The sequence below is a fragment of the Gopherus flavomarginatus genome, chromosome 15, assembly GCF_025201925.1.
Source record: "Gopherus flavomarginatus isolate rGopFla2 chromosome 15, rGopFla2.mat.asm, whole genome shotgun sequence".
Lineage (NCBI taxonomy): Eukaryota > Metazoa > Chordata > Testudines > Testudinidae > Gopherus > Gopherus flavomarginatus.
In genome coordinates this window covers 28,279,226-28,301,984 of record NC_066631.1, presented here as the reverse complement: position 1 = coordinate 28,301,984, position 22,759 = coordinate 28,279,226, and the positions used below count along the sequence as shown (strand labels likewise).

General features: G+C 48.3%; 1 protein-coding gene across 1 annotated transcript; it reads right to left on the bottom strand.

The window, feature by feature from the left end:
• Positions 1-583: 583 nt before the first annotated feature.
• ALDH2 (aldehyde dehydrogenase 2 family member) lies at positions 584-20,230 on the bottom strand. The gene is made up of 13 exons (XM_050924434.1): positions 20,084-20,230; positions 14,152-14,256; positions 11,745-11,885; positions 10,579-10,658; positions 9,130-9,241; positions 7,521-7,649; positions 6,827-6,940; positions 5,520-5,622; positions 4,524-4,708; positions 3,964-4,128; positions 3,285-3,442; positions 2,229-2,343; positions 584-1,268 (listed from the first exon to the last, which is right to left on the bottom strand). Exons 1-13 carry the CDS (start codon positions 20,213-20,215, stop codon positions 1,236-1,238), a joined length of 1,572 nt encoding a protein of 523 aa, XP_050780391.1. The 5' UTR covers positions 20,216-20,230; the 3' UTR covers positions 584-1,235.
• Between the last annotated feature and the right edge of the window lie 2,529 nt (positions 20,231-22,759).

Below are 22,759 nucleotides of genomic sequence, written 5' to 3'. Positions count from 1 at the left end.
GTTGCAGCTCTGTAAAGTGCCAGTATAGCCAAGGCCTTAGTGTCCTATAGGTGGCAACCTAATCCCATTCACCTGCAAGTGTCTCCTCCCCCACCCCCCTAGCCATTTTAAAAGGGGGAAAAAATATCCATTTGGCTCAGGCAAGAAGCTGCATCACAAAGGTTATACTGTTACATCCAGTTTGAAGTATCAATCTTCCTCTGCCACTGGAAAAAGCTTATCTAGGTAATGAAATTCTGAAGTTTTTCCTCTTTAGAGCACTGATTAATGCAAGGGTAGAGCTATGTTCCCCATACAAAGTAAAGGTAATATTTCTGCTAGGGAACCCTGAATTCTTTCAGCTTTCTTTTTGCTCAAAACTAAACTAAAGCTGAACATTAAAAGATGGTAAAGTGAGGTTTTTCTGAAGTTAGCTTTGTTTTTCAGACTTTATCCAAGGCATAGTTCCTAAAATTGGTAGTACATGTTGAGTATCTGTGCATGAAAACATTAGCTTCTGCATCCACTTTAATTTAGGTTAACAGTTTTAGAATATAACAATCCCTAGACTCAACCAAAATATAAGATTAACTTTCCCATAGTCTGGCAGGTTAAACACAGGTATGTTTATTATGAAAGGGCAAATAGTACAAGAAGATATTTCACAGATAGGAGAAAAATCTCTACCTTGATTCAGAGTAATTCAGATTACCAAAAAAGTCATACACAAACTATAGCTACTCTGAATGTAACACCATATCTTCCTAATCTCTGCTACTAGGTTAGAGGGCCAAATTCTGCTCATGCATGTCAATGGAGAGTACTCTCAAAGTCAAGCAAATATTTTTTTTTGTGAGGAATAAATCTATGTAGCAAGCCAACTATAAGCAATTAATGGACAGTCTCTAGTAGCAGTATTTTCATAAAGCACTCAAATTATTTCAAAAGAGCACATTAGATTCTTTGGACAAATGCAAACAATGTTACCCAAATATGTGCAACACTAGTGCACAGAGAATTATGTTTGATATAAAAAAAAGTTAAAGCTAAGTGAAGTTTCAGACAAGCAGAGAACAAGAAATTGCCTCAGGCACTTGAAAAAAAATCTTTAGAAACATTAGAAAAAAAGTTACATGTACTTTGCACTTATGGACTTCAGGTTTTGCTTGCTTTAAGAAGGGTTTCCCCATGTTCTTATCCCATTAAACTTCAATTCCGTAGAAGAGTTCAGATGCATGGACCAACTAGCATGTTCCTTAAGAGTTCTTCTGTGGAACTTTTATTGTTACCTAGAAAGAATAATGTGGGTTAGTTTCCTATATTTGAAGTGTTACAAGATTCACTTTGTTCCCTTCCCATTGCTCAAGTATAAATACCACAGAAATTAGAACTGGAAGACACATTAGGTCATTGCTGTTACTGATTATTCCCTGTGGCTCACTCATCCTCTATACTCTAGTTTTAAGTGCACCATGTGGTGGGTTTTTAACCACAATTTTACAGTCCAACAGAGCTCACTTTTCTGGACTTTCAGTATAGTAGTTTCCTTTCTTCTAGTATCATCACACATGCGAAGGCCTGGATTCAATCTTGATTTGGATGGAAGAGTGGCACTTAAATAGTCAGCACTGCTTGGAGGCCTCCCATTCCAGTAACAAACTACACTCCAACTATTAAGGGGCTGATTTATAAATGCACTACTGATACTCAAGCTTCTAAGCAGCACATGTTCTTCAGAAATGCAGGCTTAATTCCTTTCCCAAATAAGTTCATTAGTAGCCCACTCATTCTTTACAATCAAATGCACTTAAAACGGGGATTCTAAGAGGTTTCGTGAAGATAGTGTTCCTGGGGCAATAAACTGGATGGAAGTTAGAATAGAACCCAAGATGCCTCAGTTCTACCATTGCCTCACTCAGATTCTGAGCAAGTCATGCATCCTCATTTTACAGGTGAGGAAACCTGATGCAGAGGTTAGCTGTCCCACCTCACATAGGTATGTGAAGTTTATTTACCATTTGTGAAGTACTCTAGCATTCTCTAATGAAACATGCTAAGCAAGTGCCACAAGTTTTGTTATTTTAGAAGCATAAAATTCAGAGCTACAAGAATTAAGTGATAAATGAGAAGAGGCTGTTTGTGACACTGAATACTGAGGGCCAACTTCCTTCTGCTGGCAATCTTATGTCAAAAGGTACAAAGCCCATACCTCTAGTGTTTTCCCCTGGCGCGCACACATTGATACTCACAGTTTTCACTTCTGTATATGCCTGTAGGCCATATTCCCCCAACTCTCGCCCATTCCCAGATGCTTTGTACCCACCAAATGGTGCCTGAGCTCCAAACACATTGTAACAGTTTATCCTGGAATAGAAATCAAGCCTTAGAAGCAGTTTGTTGCTCCAGAGCATCTACAGTACCAAAGACTTTCCATGAAAGTCTCCATGATTAAGAAATGAACATTTCCTCAGATTCAGTTACAGGAAGTAGTCCACATCTACAAGGATTCTCTCCCACACGCCACCCTTTTGGCCAAGCAGATCCAGAGGCGGCACAATTCAGCATCCACCAGAGAGTCAAGCAGGAAGGATGTGTGTGGGAGGGTGGAAATAAGGTACAATGATCACTCCTCTGCTGGTTGAGTACTAACCTCATCCCTACTGACCTAGGGAGTAAGACAGGGTCAGGAATCCAATTCAGGTCTCCCACCTGTCAGCACACCAAGCACTGAGGCTGCCCCTATCTGGCCAACTTTAAGTACTGATCACCTGCTTACTCCATGCCATTTCTGGAAGGGAAAGTGAGATGCTGGTGTTCCAGAATTTTCACTAGATTCCAGTTTGTTTCTACAGTACAGTTCAAGATGTTTTTGACCTATATACTAAAAGCCCTGACTACTTAGACACACCTCTCTTTTTGCATTGTGCTGCAGCAGCCAAGACAGCACAAACTTCTGCTGACCTAACAGCTTCTAAATTCACAGGGCTGGGAGTTGGCAAGGGCCCCCCCCCCCTTGTATCTTCTGACCTAATGCTGGAGCCTGTTCTTCCATCCCACCCACCAAGCTTCTGTTTACTCTTCAAGGCTCATCTGTTTGCACAGATTTTGCCAGAGGAAGGTTGGAGATTTTATTAAGAGTTTGAGATTTTTGACATTTGGTTTGGTTTTAGTTTTGTACCTGCACCAAGGTGTGTAATAAACACAGTTTATACATTTAATGAAGGAGGCAGCTTGAATGAGAAAGCCACAGCTTTTAAAAACTCTAGAAGGATTGGGCAACAGAGATCCTGTGTGTAGACTCTTACCAGACAGTTCCAGCTCGCAATGCCTGGGACACATAGTTTGCTTTGTCAATATCCTTTGTGAAGACTGCTGCTGCCAGACCATACTTGGAATTATTTGCCCTCTCAATGACTTCCTCAACGGTTTTGAACTTCAAGATCTGCATAACTGGCCCAAATATCTGTGAAATCAAAACAAAGCATATTAAAAAAAAAAAAATCCACCATGGTCTAGCCCTAAGGTGGGCAAACTACGGCCCACAGGCCACATCCTGCCCACGGGACCATCCTGCGTGGCCCCTGAGCTCCTGGCCGGGGAGGCTCACCTCTGGCCCCTCCTGTCCCCCCTCCCCCACAGCCTCAATTCGCTCACTCTGCCACCAGCGCAATGCTCTGGGTGGCGGGGCTGCGAGCTCCTGGGGTAGGGCAGCGCAGCTGCAGTGCCAGGCCTGGCTTGGTGCTCTGAGCTGCATGGTGGCAGCGGCATGGCCCAGCTCCAGCTAGATGGCAGATACCTGGTATCTCCAGGCAGCACAGTAAGGAGGCAGGGAGTCGGGGGGCCATCAGGAATGAGAGGAGGGGTTGGCTGGGGCAAGGGTCCCGGGGACGCCATAAGGGAACAGGAGAGGCAGATAGGAGGTGGAGGCTAGACACTTGGCAGAAAGTTAGAGAAAAGAGACATTTACAAATCAGTTGTTCTGACCTCCTCTCTAGCAATGGTCATGTTGTCCTGCACATCTCCAAAGACAGTCGGCTGGATGAAATAGCCTCTGTCTGCAGCAGGATTGCCACCACAGAGCAGTTTGGCTCCTTCCTGCTTCCCAGTGCTGATGTAGCCAAGGATCTTCTTAAATTGCTCTTCATTTACCTAAGATCAAAAAGAACAGCAATAGGTCAGTTTGATCCTTATGGAGAGAGAAAAGGATTCCACCACATTCTGATCTATATACACCAGGTCTTTACATGGAGTTAGGAAGGCGTTAATAGAACAACAATGCTGTGTTTAGACAGATTCCTAAGCCAGTCTGCAAGGGCAGAAATTGCTGAATCTAAGTTTCAGAGGGAGTATTCTGAGGTCAAAGTGATTATCTAAGCCAGTTCATTCATCCCCATTTATTTAGATAACAGGCAAAGGTTAACGCAAGTTAGGCATATGAGTGCCAAGTACCTTCTAGCCTACTGGTTCATGGATACAGTCCCAGGTTTCAATGCACAATCAAGTAGCATCTCAAGAGAAGGAAAACTGAAGCTTCATGTTCTCACCTGAGGTCCCTGTTCAGTTTGAGAGTCAAACGGGTTTCCAACCACCCTGGACTTGGCTCTCTCAATGCTTCTTTCTACGAACTCATGATATACATCCTCTTGGACGTACGTCCGGGATCCAGCACAGCAGCACTGGCCTTGGTTGAAGAATAGGGCAAAGTGGGCTTGCTCAACAGCCCAGTCCACTAGGAAAGAGAGGGCAAAAACTCAATAGATGGCTTAGGGGAGAACCTTCCTCATGCTAACAGCAGGAACGTCAGGATTATGAATTCCTGTCCACTCAGTCACTTCATATGGAAGGTTCTACTGCTCCTATCGCAAGGGTATACGTGTGGATCTACATGCTGAATAACTCTTTATTTAGATCAAATTCTACCCAAACTGCAGTGTCCATTAAAATTAACAAATCTGAAAAGTTGTTTCGGATCCAATTTCCTTCCCCGACCACCACTTACAGAGCGTGCCAGTTTCTTGGCTCAAGTGAGAGGTGCACGCGCACACACAAATCCACATGGAAGAGAAATAGGAGAGAGAACTAAGAAAATGCAAGAGGTTAGAAAGAGGCAGGCACAGCAGTGAAGCAAAACCTAATGGAGGAAAGAATGGGAGGAAACACTACTAAATACAGAAGATAATGAAATAGAGCCCAAAAGAATGAGTAAAAGATGTGAGAGGTCTGCAGGAAAACAACAAAGAAGTGTAATTCGTGGGTAAATTAGTTCCCGCATCCCCACCCATGCCCTCTATTGTTTTGTGAGGAAATGCTGATACACACAATGAGGCAGCCAAAATGGTGTAAGATACTCCTCCCAAGATGCACCGTGTCCTCTGTAGGACAATAACCAGGTGGCGCTGTCAACAGGAGTCCAGAGAGTCTCTCAGAATAGGAGCTTATGTGGGAATAGCTGTGAGAACCTTCCAGCCCTTCACAAATCCTGGCTGCAAAGAGCCATTCCGAGAGCTACAATTCAAACACTGCACTGAGTTGGTGCTTACTGTCGGCATCAGACATGATGATATTTGGGCTCTTCCCGCCAAGCTCCAGCGTCACTCTCTTCAGGTTACTCTCTGCTGCAGCCTTCTGGATCAGATGCCCAACCTGTATCAGAAGGAGCGGAATCAAGTTTAGGAAATAAACACCTCTCAGCTAGTGTTTACCAAATGCTTAGTGGGTGGAAGGTTCCATGTGGGTTGTGGAGGCCCTGGGAGTTAGAGAGCAAGCCTGCTCCTCACTCACCCCACAGCAGCAACCCCATCACGATGGAGAGGGTGGCTGGGCCAAATCTGAGTGAATGGCACTTCAACTTGTGCATCACAACGCCCACAGCGAGGAGCTGGGCCCAGCCCCACAGGGTTAAGTGCGGGGCCAGCTCACTCTCCCAACCAAACGCCCACCCCCTCCACCCACCCGCCTCAGGGCCTTCCCTCCGGCCTGAGATTAGGGTTGTGGTGCCAGGACAGAAGGTACTGCTGTGGGAGATTGGAGCCTCCTTGGTGGGGCAAGGAGGAGGCAGTGGCGAAGGATGTTGGCCTATGATTCCCCCCAAAATTTGGACCTTGGTGGGAGGGGTCACACACAAAAAAAAATACAGTTCGTGGGTCACCTTACTAAAAAGTTTATGAACCACTGTACTAAGCAACTCTTATAGCTGCTCTGTGTTACTCTGATGCTCTTGGGCATTGCAGTGAAGGGTCCGATTTTGTCCTAATGCTTTTCAAGCAACTAGTGCAAGGACATACACCACGTAGAAAAGGAAGCCATGTTGTTGTACTCCACTCTGATTTCATTCAGGAAGTCTAGGCAGTAACAAAAATCAGCAGTAATGACAGACATCAGAACCTTTGACCAAGCAGAGCTGGACACAGATGTACAGCTTGTGTGGATTTGATTTTGAGAGAGACATACAGAATTTGAAATCTGTGTGTTGTGCATCTCCAAGCATCCTAGATATTTCAGCACCTGCTAGACCTTATTGCGTCACCTGGCTGAGTTACCAGTGTCAGGTATCTGTCAACGGTTTCCTTATAATCCCTTCATTGTCTGCATTTTAGCTGAATCATTGAAGTCTGCACAGAGATTAAACTCCACCTACATAAAAGCAGCCCAAAGGCATTCCAAAAAAACCATCTGAACAGCAAGGCTTAGTTTGGTTACAAATCAGTCCTGGCTTAAAGACAGCTGCATTTTTTTAAAAAAAGGCAAAACAGTTTTTCAGCGTTTGATACAGAACATACATTTTACACAGGCCACCAGGCCACCTACACGAGACTGTTGATGGGGATGCAGACACGCCGTGTCTTACCTCAGTGGAGCCAGTGAAGGCCACTTTATCTACCTCCATGTGGGACGCAATGGCAGCCCCCGCAGTGGGCCCATAGCCAGGAACAATATTAACCACCCCTGGTGGGAAGCCAGCCTGTAAATTCACCAGCCAAAGAAAACTGATGTTAATTATGCCCTTTACAAATCAAGAGGGTCCATAGCCCTATCAGTCACACCAACCTCCAATACCCTGCCCCCCAAAAAACAGAGCTCCTTTCCACTTCACTCTCATCCTCCAGGCTGCAGCCTTTTACGGACTTTGCTAGATCACAGACACCTACCTCCAGTAGCTTAAAGCCAGATTGCCAGCTTGGGTGACCCTTGACTAATTTAAAAGGACAGCATTCATTTAAGTTCGTTTTAGTTAGTTAGCCCACTGAAGTTCATTGAAAACTCCATCCCCATCCTAAAGCAGCATCTCCTGTATCTGCCGGGGAGAAGGGCAGGGACAGGAATGACATCTAGGTGATGGGATATGTTTAAAAACAAACAAACATTTCTTTCCTCTTCGGTCATGGCAACTTTTTGCTCTGGCTGTTCCTCCACCACCACAGCCCCCGCCTCATATAGGTCCCTGTAACCCACTCTGTGTTGCTATGTGGTCACAGCACATTGCACAACCACAGACGGAAGTATAAGTGGGAAGTTGAGTCAGAACCAGCTTCTTCTCTCACCTCTTTGATCAGACTGGCCACATAAAGAGCTGTCAGGGGTGTTTGCTCAGCCACTTTCATGACAACCACATTCCCAGTGGCCAAGGCGGGCCCGATTTTCCATGCCTGCATCAGGAGTGGGAAATTCCACTGCAAGACACAAGAAAACCTTCTTGACTATATTTGAAAACACTGACTCTCCATTTGAATTAATTAGAGAGATGAATAAGGGCCTGACAGATCCCCAGCTTCTGTAGTTGGCTTGTCTCCACTGAAGTCACTTTCACCAGCTGTGGATCCAACCCTGTATTTGGCTCCCTTTCTATCCTTCCCTCACTAACACCCTGGATTATAAATGTGTGGTTCCTTTCGCTATCCCGGCCCTTGGATCATGCGCTGGTAAGAGGGAACTGCAAAAGTTTAAATTCTGATACAAAAAAAGTTAAAGCCTTTTCATTGACACTTAAAACAATTTCCTGAAAACTTATTTAAATGATTCAACATTATGGGCCTGACCTCTGACCTTGTCTCTTAGAAGTTTTTAATCATTTCATTACTTATTAATATGTAATCACACATCCCACCACAGGATCCAAGCATCTCACAAATGGATGAGTTTAGTCTCAACACCCCAGTGAGGCAGAAGATCATTATTCCCATGTTACAGATGTGGAATGGAGCCAGAGAGATTAAGCAAGTTGTTCCAGGTCACACTGTCTGTAGCAGAGCTAAGAACCAAACCCAAAACTCCACATCCCAGTCAAGTGCAGAAACCTCAAGGCCGTCCTTCCTGGGATATACTAGACATGCATGCAGCATTAACTGCAAGTACCTGCACGGCTCATCTGATGGGGGACAGGAAGTAGAAGATTTTATTAATTTCTCACAGCTAGAGTTGACTGAACAGGAGAGCTGTTCACTCACTTCTGGAGTCTATCAAATAGTTAGGAACAAAAACAGAAGAGACTAGTAGATAGAGTAAAGAGCTGGGTCTCTGCCTCTCAAGATGCTGCTATTTTTAAATGAATGACGTATTTTGGAGGATGTCTATTTACAAAAATTACGTCTAACTTGAAAGTTTTAATCTTAACTCTTGGAAACCAGGCCTCTTCTAATTGCGCACGAGTTGGTTTGAAATGTTGATAGCGGAGTGTCTGCAAGAGCTTGCTTAGGAAAAAGTTCATGCTAAACTCGCTAACAGATTAAGATTCCAGAATTAAAAGGTTTACATCCAATTCCTGCTCATTAGTAGACACACAAGCACAGTTCATCACAACCATGTCTGATCTCTAACAAGGTAATATTTACACACTATCTTATGTCCACAGCAATTCATAGAAATACTCATAGATACAAATGAAGTTGCATCAGATCTGAGCTATAAGTGTAAATGAGGTACTTGCAGTAAAGAGGGTTAGAATTCTGTCATTCACAGCTGGATGCACAGAGTCGGATTGACAATTACATCAAGTCTGCTTCATCACTGCCAGAGCAACGCAAAGGGCTACTAAGCGTTATTTCCCTCAGTATTAAAGGGAAATCATGCCAAGCAGAGGCCAGAAACTTGCATCCTAACGTTACTCTCTATGCCAAGGTGCATTTCTGTAGGCTCATGATACATTTTACTTACCGGGATGATCTGTCCACAGATCCCTACTGGCTCATGTCTTGTGTAACTGAAGAAGTCTCCGTCTAAGGGAATGGTTTTTCCATCACATTTGTCAGCCCAGCCAGCGTAGTGCCTGACAATCACATTGTTTTAATCATTGGTTTAGGACAACAAGTATCCCACTTAGGAATAAGAGTGAACTTTTTTTTTTTTTTGACATCTCGGGCAGGGATTCAGACTCTGTTCCTGCGGCAGTAAGAGGGAACTACAGAGGCGTCGCCCCGCATGACCTACTATAACCTTGCCTGAGACACGAGGTGACGCACATGTGGGTCAACAGACTCTGCTACAAAAAATCTCCTGGCTCCAGCATGTGGCGCCCATGATGGGGGACAGGAATACATATACGGACTATGACTCAAAGAAGAATGTTTCTCAAATGCTGATTTTAAAAGGGACCTGAATGGAAAGCCACAACATTGCTAAGAGGCTCAAGTCACCTGAAAATCACTTTTCTTTTAAATATACAGTGCATTAGGGTTGAGTGAGAGCTCCTTCAAAGCAGTCTAAGCTCAATACTCATTGCAAGCTTCAAAGGGTACAGGCCTTTTTTAGCTCCCAGGGTGGCAGGCCCACCTATGTGACTATGTAAACCCACGAGTCCAGCATGATTTTTTTTTGATAGGCAAGTAAAATATCACTTGCATTCCTTGGTTGTCACTTGGTTCCTTATCACTTGGCAGAGCAGGTTGTGTGTTCCTCAGCTAATGATTTCATGAGCATCTGGCAAGCCAACTTTCAGCAACATGCATTCCGCTGAGCTATGCCACTGAGCTAAGTTCAGCTCAAAACTGGACAAGCCCCAAGGACACAATTCTGCCAGTGTCAAATACTCATCACAGGAAGCCTCCACCCAGCCTCTAGCCAGCACCTGAACACTGGCACGTCTTCAGACACCAGACGCACAGGTTGGTATTTTCCTTGCTTTATAGACAGCAAGTTGAATACAAACAGTAGAAACAGATTGTTTGGGTCCAGCCAGGACTTGCAGCGGCCCATTACCCTTTACGATGGGTTTAACAAGTTCAGAGGTCTCAGATTTGCCAATAGCATCTTTCAGGGTTAGTATGTGGCTTTAGGAAGGCAGGATTTGGAGATGCGTGTTCCAGGGCCATACTGAGGAAGCAGCTGACTGCACTAATCTGGCTGAACTGATTAAAAGTGAGAGTCACTGGCTCGGGGTGCCTTTTGCCCTGCCTAGGCCAACAGGACGGGACACAGGATGTCATCAGGTCAGATCAAGTCTAACCAGCTAGCATGCTCAAATTACAGCAGCACCCAGACAGTAATTCCCACCACACAGCAACATTTGCAGATCTCCAGCTACCATACAGATCAGCTGAATGCTAGACTTCATGGCACTTCACATGGACTTGCTCTCGTCATTGCATGACGAAAACAAACTCCTACCTGATGCATTTGGTTACCATGTCCAGATCCACTAAGTAGGCGATGGAGTACGGTTTGCCATTATCCAGAGTTTCCAGCTCCTACAAAGAGAGTTACAAACTCATATTTGGATAGTCCCAGCCCTGACTCCCAGCCACAGCCCAAAGTGAGCCTGACTCTGGGTTTGCTCTTTGGACAGGTTCCGCATTTAGCTCTTCCTACCTAGCCCCAAATGCCCAACACTGTGAAGACTCCCCTCACCTCCTTCCTTGCATAGGCTATGGCTCTTTTGAAGGGTAGAAGGGACTGATCCAAAGTCCTCTTCTCCCCTCTCCTAGGGCAGAGTATACTGACCCCACAGCTATTCCAAACTCCAGGCTAAAGACCAGAGCTTGGATCACCCCATGCTGCAGCACACAGAGCTTTCAGACCGTCAGACACCCCAAAGGACAGTCAGTTATTCCTTTCCCCACTAATGAGACAGCGCGGTGTAGTCATGATCACTGTCATCGTGCCTGTGAGCGGTAGGGGAAGCAATGGGGCTGCGGACCCTTGGCTGGGCTAGATGGGTTTGTCTCAGTGTGTATCACACTAACGGTAGTGTGCAGCGAGGCTTCAGTCAGTGAGACTTAGGGTGAACATCTGCTCTCAGTGAAACCAGGCTAGCTCCCTCGTCTTTGACAGTGCAAGATTCAGAGCCGTGCAAGAGCAGGACTGGCCGATAGGCTGCAAGGCCCTTCTAGCAGAGGTCACACCTGCTTCATGCTCAGACCACTCAGTCCAGGTGGAGAAAGAGCCTCCGGGGGCCACCAGTTCAGAGGGTTCCAAGCCTGGGCCATAGCCGCTGCAGACAGGAGCGAGCAGTCCTTCCTTTGCTCTGACTGCAGGAACGGCTTACCGGACACAAGGAGTGGCTTGTTTACCCTTCGTACCCCACAGAGCTGCCATTAGCGCAGGAGCTACAACAGACAGCTCCTTCCACTCAACATGGCAGCTTCCTTTTACACATGCAGCCAAGCACACAGGTGAGCTCCCCTCCCCGAGATGGCCGTATCCACCTCTGGCGACACTGCCAGAATCCCTCCCCTACCCAGCTGAACCAGACCGGCAGAGCCCAGCAGACAGTTTTATTAGACTGTGCCACCCTGGGGAGGACAGACAGAACATCCAGGGAGTGCAATACGCACAGCCAGGTAAGCCCGATCTCTCTCAATCAGGTCGGCGAGCCGATACAGCAGCTTCCCCCGGTGAGAGGCGTCCATCCGTCTCCAAGGCGAGCCCAGCTGGAAGGCCGCCTTGGCCGCCTGCACGGCCTTGTCCACATCCGCCTGAGGAGGAAACCAGATAGAGAGGCTGAGTGGACAGCACTCCCCTCCTCCACCGCCTATCTGAGGTTGAATGGAAGAGGCCGCACTCAGAGGGAAAAAGAAATTAGAGAGGCTGGCGAGAAGTGGCCCAGGAGAAAGACAGAGGAGACTGAAATACAGCCTGAACTAAGAGGACTTTCTGGGTCCCCGGCGCATGCTATAACTGTACACTTAGTTTCTACACTAGGTCCCTGTGCCAGGTTAGTCCCTTAATGTTCACCTTCGGGTTAATACTGACCTGTGTCCCAGGGCTGTGGGAGGCTGAGTACTGCATGTAGCAGTGCCGTACTTCATACCATGGCACAGGCAGGGGGACAAAACACTGTGTCTCATCACATATGTATATTAGACAGGAAAATGTGATCCTTCCTCTGCCCTAATGCAGAGAGATGCTGGGCAAGGCCTCGTTGGTGGAAGGGCTGACGCTCAGGAGTCTGCAGCCATGCAGTCTGGCCACCTTTGCCCTCGCTGGAAGAAGAGACGGCCTCCTACGTCAATGTCCTGGACTACAGGACGACAGGTGCCAGCCTGTCCTGATTTTCCCCCCTTTGACTCAGTTGAAGGGAATGGTGGAGAGGCTACAAAAGTCCCATCCCCAGGAGCTGGATAATCGCACGTCAGCACTGCCAAACACTGGCGTTGCAGTGGCTAAGTCAAAGCCAATGATTTATTCATGAACTTCATGCAACTAAAAGAAACCCTCCCCCTTCAAAATACAGCTGCCAGCCACTGGCTGAGAAGGGCTCTGGATTGTGGGAGGGAACAGAACCATCCATCCAAGTGACACCACAGAGCTCCTGTTATCTCCTTAATAAGACCAGGTGGCATCTTTCATACATGGAAAACCCAGCCCTGCTGGCAGCTGATCCTCCGCAGGCTGATTCCAGCTTGTGAGGGTTTTGCAGAGTCACTGTTTGTCGACCCAGTTGTAGCCCGCCCAGCACTGCATGCTACATCCAGAGATAATATTATGAAATTATGTTTGAAAAGAATGGGTGTAACGGGCTGAGCAAACATCACCACATAAAGGCTGTTCTGGGTAAAGCCAAGCATGTTTACACTAGGCATATTTCAGCAGCAGTATCTGCTGGGTTAATACTTTAGATCCTCTGGCAACACAGGACAAGAGCAGGGGTGGGGGGGTGACTTCTGAAGTCTCTAGTTGGATTTGTTTAGGTTTAGCATGGTTGATTCAATTTAGAATCCAGCATCTCTCTATTTTATGGTGTTTATTGTCTCTAGTCAGTTCCCATTTTTGGCATATGCACCAACCTAATGAAGCTGATTACCAGGGCATGCAGAAATCCAAGTGATTTCCTCCCCCTCCTCCGACAACACCATAAATCGACCAGTTGAGAGAGGAAGGTTGGTCTTGTAGTTAAGGCACTGAATAGGGACTCAGGAGATCTGAGTTCAATCCTTGGCACTGCCTGGACTCCAAGCAACCTTGGGTGAGTCACTTCATCTGTCTGTGCCTCAATTCCCCGCTTGTAAAAATCGAGACAATTCTTCTCGTGTCTTTCTGGACTATAAGCTCTTTGGAAGAGTCTCTGTTCCCGTATGCGTATGTGGAGCACGTAGTACATGAGGGTACTACTGCAATACGAGGCGCTCGGGTCCCTTTTGTTCTGCTGATAAAACATCCATCCCTTCCATTTCACTGGGACCCCCCCAAGCCTCCAGTCCTGTTTTACAGCACCTAAGTCACGTACACAGCCCTCTGGCACGCACCAAGGCTGCCTTCTGGCCTTTCCTGGGGTAGGAACATTCTGCAAAGACTGATCCCAACACTGGGAGCTCAGCCTCTTCTTCACCACCCCTCTGCAGTTCTAATCCAGGCTCCGATGCTTACTCATTCGTGGCCTTGAGTTACTTCCTTTCTGCCTCAGTCTCCCAAGGTTCAAAATGGGGTTAAACAGGCATCTTTCTGGGATAGGGCAGAGAATAGCAAAGCACCATATAACAGCTAAGTATCCTCACTGCCTGTTTGGTTTCCTACCTTTGATTAGGAGCAGAGGTAAGAAAGCAACATTCACACTGCTTTCTATACAGTAAATGTAACAGTTTCCCATAACATGGAGTTCAGGCACATGTAGGACAAAGGATAGAGAGCAAACATGTTTCAGGACAGGGGTTATAAAGAGCCATGTACATGATCTCTTTTTATGCCATGATTTTGTAAGTCAATGCCTATCAGTCTCCGAGATCTTATAAGGACAGCGTTTACCTTGTCTCCCTCAGCAACCTGGCAGATAACTTCCCCCGTTGCTGGGTTGATAGAAGGGAAGGTTTTCTTGCTGACTGCATCATGCCATTCATTGTTTATGAAAATCTGTAATTCAAAAAAAGAGAGAAACGTAAATATTCAGGCCCAAGGGTCATCTAATCTGGAAGCTCTATTGTTTGGTGCTGGGTTTAAGAGGAAGGTGGAAGCACAGCTCTGCACCTTAAGCAGTTCAAATTAAATGTGTGTGCCTCTGCACATCGTTTTTAACATGCAAAATACGAGAGAGTCATAGAAAAGCTACTTCCCGCCAGGGCTTTTAAAAAGAAAACCCCTCAGACATGTGCCACGTGCGGAAGGTTTCTGAGGAGCAGTCATTAAGCTGTACGCAGCTAATCTCACAGCATTTTGGATCAGGCAAAATTGCACGGGAAGGAAGGAATCCATAGTGCAGCGTTGAGTCAGGACAGCATCAAAACCCCTCATTCTAGGGAGATAAACTGACCAGTGCATGATCCACAAGAGAGACAGCTGCAGCCGCTAGGACCCCTGAACAACAGACTCCCCCGTGCTAGACTCTGCTGTGGTAGGGTATCCATTTGTGCAACTGTCCCATTTTGCAGACATCCCAGCCCACACATATACCCTTGGGAGTGAGGCAGAGAACCCCTCCAGGCCCCTGGTATCCATACTAGATCAATGGACAGACCTCACCCAGCCACCTCTGCCAGAGACCCCAGGGCAAGCTTAGCCATTCCTCCTGCCAAGACAAGCTAGCGAGCAGAGGGAACAGCACCCACCGGAAAGACCTTCTGCCTAGTGAAAAAAGGCGTCTTCCTTCCCTCCCCCTAGTTCTAAATATTTTGTTGTGCTTGTGTCACAGTCCTCCAATTCTATGCCCAGCTTAGGGCTCCACGATATATACAAGGCAGCGCCTTAGGTTGTGCGAGTCCTCCCTCATCCTGGCCACTGTGACATTCAGACCAACACCTCCAGTCCAAAACGCAGCTACCAAGTTTTGCAACAGCTCCCTATCCAACGGCATGATCTTCCTCTCGCCCTGCGAACTGTATAGGAATAGGGCTGTAACCCTTTCAGTAGGGAGTGCACCCTCAGTTTCCTGCTTACTTTCCTCAGTGTTTCAGAAACCGCCAGCCCTCTGCCAGAGCTGCAGCATTTACACATAGCTTGCACATTGCGTACAGTGAGCAGACACGTGGATTCTTCATATTATGTATGTTGAGTAACAAGCAAGAGACAACTCCTTCCCCCTCCTGTTTGCCAAACTCACTCGTTCTATCTTGTCTCAAATTAGACTAAGCTCCAGAGGGCGAGAATTGTGTCTACTCTGCTCGTCAGGGTGGATAAAAATCAAATTTAAAAAAAGTTGGATTTTTTTATTTAAAATTGGATTTTTTTGATAAAGTGCTTTTTGAGGAAAAACCCTGTCTAAAGATCATTTTAATTAAGATAAATTACAGCTCAAAGATCTCATCATGGAATAGGGATTATAAATTCTAATTCTATAGTATGAGACAAGATATTCATGTCATGTTTGAGAAAAGTTTTGTAAATGAGTTCCAATAGTTCATGGATTAGGGACCCAATCTTATGGGGTTCCGCAGGCTTCTGTATAGATTATTTAGGTTAATCTTTCTATCTACTCAATGGCACTCAGTGCTCAGTCTAGAAGATACCATCAGAGATGCTTAGTTTTGCAGTTCTCAAACTGTGGATTTGTGTCTCCAGAGGTAACGTGCTTGTTAATAGAAAACATGTTTTTAAATAAATAAATAAGAGAGATGAGAAATAACAGACCTCAACTCCATTCTGCCTCTGCAAATTTGTGTACAGAGTCAATCCCTTACTTCTCTCTAAAAGTGCAAGTTTCAAAAAGTTCAACAGAAGATTGTTGGGGGTGGAACAGACCTGGACACGGAGAAGAAGTCCGGAGATAAATGTGAGAAGCGAGGGACATATGCTTGTTTTGTTAAAATATTATATGTTTGCTGTTGAAGAAAAAAAATCCAGACTCCATAACCCTGTTGTTTTAGTTAAATAGAACAATTTAAATGTCTGTCTGGTGCTGTTCTCCTCCTAATACAGCATGGCAAGAAAATCCACTAAATATTAATGATTAACTTGTTGAACTGGAGATAGTTCACCTCCCAATGACTTCACAAATATCTGCTTCAATTACCTTTGGTAAATGAAATAACCAAACAATCATTCATTTTCTGATATAGCTGTAAAACTAATCTGAAAAGTTTTCAAAATAAATCACTGTTTAAAAATGTATAGTGTGTACCTTCGAAAAATGAAACTACATCTATCTCTGAGTTGTGAAAAATATGTATTAAGGTTATAACAACCAAGAATGCACTTTTACGTAGAAAACGATGATTAAATCGAGTCTTCCCGACTAGTGATTTAAATCACATCCACCCAGCTGCCCGTACAGGAAGTACAATAAACACAGGTAACACAATAGAACTCCGCTCCTTATCAGGGCTTTTTACATGGGGTGACTGCAATACATGCTCTAGCCACAGCTGTCTAGTTTGTTTAGATGCTTAACATCAGAGTTTGGCAGCCTATGCTGTTTTAAGCAAGGATACAACACTCCTCCTCAGGGCTGCCCGGGGGGAGTGAGAGGGCAAATGGGGCAATTTGCCCCAGGCCCTGCAGGGGCCTCATGAGCCCCAGCCCAGCAGCAGTCCGGGTCTTCGGTGGCAGGGGGCCCTTCAGCGCTGCCAAAGACACAGAGCAACTGAAGGGTCCCCCACCGCCGAAATGCCACCGAAGTTTTATAAACAATTTTTCCATACAAAGTGCCCCCATCCCCCAATTCCCATCAGCACTAGAGAAGAAGCAGTCTTAAACACAGATTAAGTTTGCATTTAGCCAGTGAGGATGGATTCATTCAACTCCTAATGACATTATAAAGCAAACTGGCACCGGGGCACTTCAGTAGGGTGCCAGATTGAGGAATTACAGCCTTCACTCAGGAAGGTTTCAGGATGTGTTTACTAGTGCACATCACTGAAGTCTCTCAATCCACCCTCACTGCTCAGTTAGCAGTGGGTCCTGCTGTCCCTTCACACAATCTCCTCACCACTAGGACAAGATTTTGCTCTGCAGCTCCTGCCTTCTGGAACAACCAAGTATCGCTAAGGACCCACTGTGCTCAGTTTCTGCCTCGTCCAGGTCTTTTCTGGACACTGTTTTGCTATTCTGAGGGGAGCATTACACAAAAGTCCCACTCAGGAGCCTGGCTGCACTGTGCTAGGCACCGGGACCACAAACTATTCCAGACAGTCCCTGAGCTGAGGAGCTGTAAACATTTTTTTAAAAAGGACAAAAATAAGTCTGGTTTCTCTCTGCTGTTACTGTAGCTTTGTCAGAGCAACATGGGATATAGTTTGCATGAAATACTCAAGGCTAGCATAGCTGTCACATTAACTGAGGTGAGCGGTCTTTCAGAAGCCAAATGCAGACACCCAAAGCAAAGTCTCAGTGCAAAGACCACAGCACTTTTATCAGAGCAGTGTTGCACAACAAGTGAAAACAAGCAGTTTCCCCTATAGAAGCAACTGATTCATATACAGTTGTTACTCAAAAGCAGAGATGCAGCAGTTGGAAGAGTGAACTTGTCCAGGACCTCGTCACATTTCATTTTCCATCATTAGAGCTGACTAAACAGCATTCCCTGAGGTAACAGTGAAGGAAGAACAGAAGATAGTCTAGGCAAAACAACATACCCAGGGTGCATGCTAAATCCTAGCCAATGGATCAACTTGTTTTCTCTCCATTCATTTGCACTGGTGACAGCAATTGATCTAAGTGTAGAACCCAGTGACAGTCATGACTCAGCTTGAATTTACACACACAACGGACAGCTTGCTTTATTGGCCAGATTCAGGAACTGACTGCATTGCTTGCGAAGGCCCATGGACTCTGAATTACTTGTATTAAGAACAGTTGGAAGGGCTCTTTTTGTTTTTTAAAAGAATGTCTTGCAATGAAAGACAGCATTTAAATACTCTGCAGGGCTGTTCTGTTCAGCTTCCTGCTCACCACCAATAAGAAGATGGTATTATTAGGACTGTATTATATTCACCTTGTAGCATTTACATGGAAAAAAAAGTCAAACTTCAGCATTAATGTGGTTTAACCTAATCTCAGGTGTTAAGAAAGCAGGTAAGGAAGCTTTTAAAATGAGGTTTGGCAGCGCCCGTTTGTGTGTCCAAATACAGGTGCCTTGGTAAATAACATTAATCCATGAAGAATAAGCAGTTTCGGAGGGCGGTTAGTGCACAGTTCCGTGTGCTTTGTGGGGCAGAGTCTTTCCAGCACTATGCAAAGAGAGATTATTTTGGAGTTTGTCTCCGCTATAGGAGGCAGGTTTCAGTTTGCTCTGCAGGTGGTATTGGCACAACCTTTTGTAGAGGATAGCTTACAGAGACAAGCAAAGTGTGATGTAACCCTCCACTTGCAGCACTTAGGGACTTGCAAATTGATTCCACCCTCCGCACACCACGATGGAGGTTGCAAATGCCAGGCCAGTACCATGGTATTGTTTTTACTTTAAAAACAACCCCTGGAATAAAGCAGCAACAACAGCAGGCTCATTGCAGCGCAGGACAAAACGCAGCAAGTCCATTGCTTGCAGAGCGGACAGCCAGCCTGACTGTGAAGTGGGAACATTTCTGAGGATTCTTTTTATTAGAGGGTTGGTCATATAGTCACTCAATTTACTAGCCACCTTGGAGTACACCATCTACTGCTGCAACAGAGGATTCTGCAGAGACAACTTTCTTAGCTGCAGGTGCATGACACAACTGGAGAGGCCGATGCTGCCTGACCAAGGACATGAGCCCTGGACCTTCAGATTAAATGTCTGATGTGCTACCAAGGGAGCTAGGTAAATCTGGTTTGCCACAAGGCCCCAGTCACAAGGAGGCAAACACCTCTGAAGACAGTCTGATGCTCCTTTAGGGGCAGTGCTCTGAGCAGGAGCCCCAGCGCTGTCCGCGCTCAGCATGGTCCTAGGGGCCCTGGGAGGGCTGGCTAGAGAGAAAGGCCCCCGGGGGCGTTGGGGGCAGCGGGTGCTGGTGCCAGGTCTCCCATGGGAGACAGGGGCTGTCACAGGGGCTGGAAATGCCCCTGCCCCGGCTCAGGCTGGGATTCCGGCGAGGCCCAGCTGCTCGGCCAGCCCCCAGCCCGACCTCCGGCAGCGAAGCGAAGCGCAGGGGCGCAGCTCAGATCCCGCCCCAGGGCAAAGGGGAGCAGCGGGGATTGATCCCCCGGGGCCCTGCCCGTGCCAAGCTCGCTCCGATCAGCTGCGGCCTCTGGGAGGGGTCGCTGGCTGCAGCCCGAGCCGAGCGGGGCCGGAGGAGGCGGGTCAGCCCGGCTGCTCCCAGGCCGAGAGCGGGAGGGAGGGAGGGTCGGTCGGTGGCAGCCCCCGCCCGCGGGCTGTAAAGAAGCCAGGCTCCGCAGCGCCCGCGGGCCGGGATCGAACCCCCAGCCCGCCCGCCCGCCCGCCCGTGGGCTGCAGAGAAGCCGGGCACCGCAGCGCCCGCGGGAGGAAATCGAACCCCCAGCCCGGCCGGCCGGCCGGCCGCCCGCCCGTGGGCTGCAGAGAAGCCGGGCACCGCAGCGCCCGCGGGCCGGGATCGAACCCCCAGCCCGGCCGGCCGCCCGCCCGTGGGCTGTAGAGAAGCCGGGCACCGCAGCGCCCGCGGGCCGGGATCGAACCCCCAGCCCGCCCGCCCGCCCGCCCGTGGGCTGTAGAGAAGCCGGGCACCGCAGCGCCCGCGGACCGGGATCGAACCCCCAGCCCGGCCGGCCGCCCGCCCGCCCGTGGGCTGTAGAGAAGCCGGGCACCGCAGCGCCCGCGGGAGGGGATCGAACCCCCAGCCCGGCCGCCCCCTACCTTGTTGTAGGCGATCTCCGGGCGGGGGTTGGGGGCGGGGATGGCGGGGGCCGCGGCCGAGAAGGGGCTGCGGAGCTGGGCCGGAGCCGCGCGGCCCCACAGGCGAGAGCTCAGCGCGGCCGCTCGCAGCATCGCGGCGCTGGGAAGACGCGGGGCCCTGAGCGGAACCGCGGATGCAGCCACGGGCGGGGCGGGGCGGGGCGGGGCCGAGCCCCTCCCAGCGGCCCCGGGAAGGGGGAGGGTCCGGGCCGCGGAGCACGTGTGCGCGGGGAGCGGGCTCGGGCCAGCGGGCTCCGTCCATGTACTAAGTGACAAGAGAGCAAGTGTGAAAAATCGGGGGCGTTAGGCACCTATATGACAAATCCCCGAATATTGGGACTGCTGCCCCTTTAAATCAGGACAGCTGGACCCCCTAAGTCCAGGGGGCTGTGGCAGGAACCAGGGCTTCATCTAATGCATCCCCTCAGGGTCCCCGGCTTGTCTCTATGTTAGATACTTGTATGGTCCTCGTCCCTGTAGCATCTGGGCACCACACATCCTTTAATGTGTTAACACCCTTCTGAGTAGGGCAGTGCTCTTACTGTCCTACAGATGGGGAAACTGAGGCACAGAGCGGCCAACTGCCTAGTTTGCCCAGGGTCACACAGGGAGGCTGGGATGGAGCAGGGAATTTAACCTACATCTCCCAAGTCTCAGGCTAGTGCCCTTCCCACTGGACCATCCTGCCTCATGGGCGTCTCCTGCACAATATTAATATGTAGGACCTGATCCTGCTAGTCGTGCCACACAGAAGGATTTGACCCCTCCCCTGAGCCCTATTGATGACAACAAGGATCCATGCCCAGGGGTCTGCCCATGACAAACAGCTCCACCCCTGGAACCCCTGCCCAGGCTTCAGAGCCCAAGCCTCAGCTTCAAAGCAGTGTCTGCACAGCTATTTTTGGAGCACTGGTCTGGCTCAGCCGCACTAACCCAGGTCTGTGGAACATGGACTGGGAAACTCATTCTAAACTGCACAGACTTACTCTTCAAAGCCTGCAGGTTTAAGCCAAGCCCCATGACACTGCTCCCTGATTTCAGTATGTGCTAGTCAAACCCAAGCTCCCCCTTAGCTATGGGAAGCACATGCTGAACTGCCTTGTGTGCGTCCTGGACAGGACAGGGCAGGTTACGCATGTCTGTGCACCAGAGTATTCAGATGACTGCACTACGCTAGGGCACTGAGTCCTGAGTTCTGTTCTGCATGTTTCCCTTATCTGCTGATCACTGGAGGTGGAGGTATGTGATATGTGGGAAGGCACTGTCTGTGGGCTGTGCCTAGCCAGCATATGGTGCCATTCTGCTGCTTTTGTAAATGCAGCAAGAGGTGGTGTCAGCCTGGCGTCTTTGGGGGTGGAACTGGGATTCTTTGTTCCTCTTAGCCAGGGCCTGTTTGGGGGCTTTCTCCGTTCCCTTTCCCTGAGGATTCATAACGTCTCTCTCAGCAGCACTAAATTCACACACACACCCATTGTTGGGAGCCTGACTCTGGCCAAAGCATTCTCCCTCAGGGAATGTGGCTGTGTTGCAGAATATACCTGTGTTCACACCCACTGTAATAATGTTTGGACAAGGTTTGCCTTGTGAGGTATTTAAAAACTCATAATTTGCTGGTCTACACTGTACCCCGGTAAATCACAGCTGGCCATTCGGGATCTAACCCCTCCGACGTCCCAGGAAAGATGGTAGGGTCAGGGAAGGGATGAGTTCAGCATGAGGCTCGCAGGGTTGCTGCAGAGTCTAGCATTCTCCAGAGCAGTCGTCCAAGTTGGCTGTGCACATGGGCTATGGGCCAAGAGATGCCGTTCTGTCAAGTGGAGAATATAAAGCCAACTGCATGTAAGACAGGTGGAATTCCATCCCCGGAGTCCACGAGAAATATGAGCTGAGCCAAGGCAGAGCAATTTTGCTGCCAGCCCCACAATCCACAGCTAGAACTGTATCTCTGTGTGCCATATTAGTTTAATACAGGGTAACTACCCTGAACCCCGTAGTCATGCTGGGTGTCCCAATACAGCTGCCTGGGGCTCTGCTTTTTTTGGCCCCACTAGCAGCAGGGAACATGCTCGTTCTGCACACATCCACCGACATCAGACATGCAGCCTGAGTGCTCATCTGCTCATCCATACCAGCTGCACTCTGCTTCCAAAGACACCACAGTGAATCCGCTCTAGTCGGTGGAGTCACTCTGGAGTTACAATGGCCCCTGGAGTGTATTTTGCGTCCCTGTGCAAAACAGGCTATGCTCCTGCACCTCCCAACAGAGGGGCTCGTCTCCCACACTCATCCCATTCCACCTCCGTGTTTCTAGCCAGGGAACCGTGGGGCCTTGTTCTCACGGCCTGTCACTGTTTGTTTTACAGAATAGCCCGTTCTTACAAACCCAGCAGAATGGCCCCTTGCAGGAGCTACCGGCCTGCAGAGCTGGGGACAAGAACTGCACAGCAGGCTGGAGGAGTAGGTATGCACATCAGGGGCTGCCCCGCAAGACTCCTGCAATACTGCAGCCTCCCTGCCCCCTCCATGAGGCCTGTCACTGAGCTCCTGCCTCCGTCCCACACGCCCCCTCAGAGCTCCTCCCGCATACTGAAATGCCCTGGTGCCAAGCACGCGTTGGCTGCAAGTTCAGCACCCTTT

Coding starts and splice junctions, on each gene's coding strand:
- ALDH2 (XM_050924434.1), bottom strand. CDS start 20,215: ATGCTGCGAGCGGCCGCGCTGAGCTCTCGCCTGTGGGGCCGCGCGGCT. Junction 11,886..14,151: donor AGGTTGCTGAGGGAGACAAG/GTAAACGCTGTC, acceptor TTTCCTCCTCAG/GCGGATGTGGACAAGGCCGT. Junction 10,659..11,744: donor GAGATCGGGCTTACCTGGCT/GTGCGTATTGCA, acceptor CTCTCTTTGTAG/GAGCTGGAAACTCTGGATAA.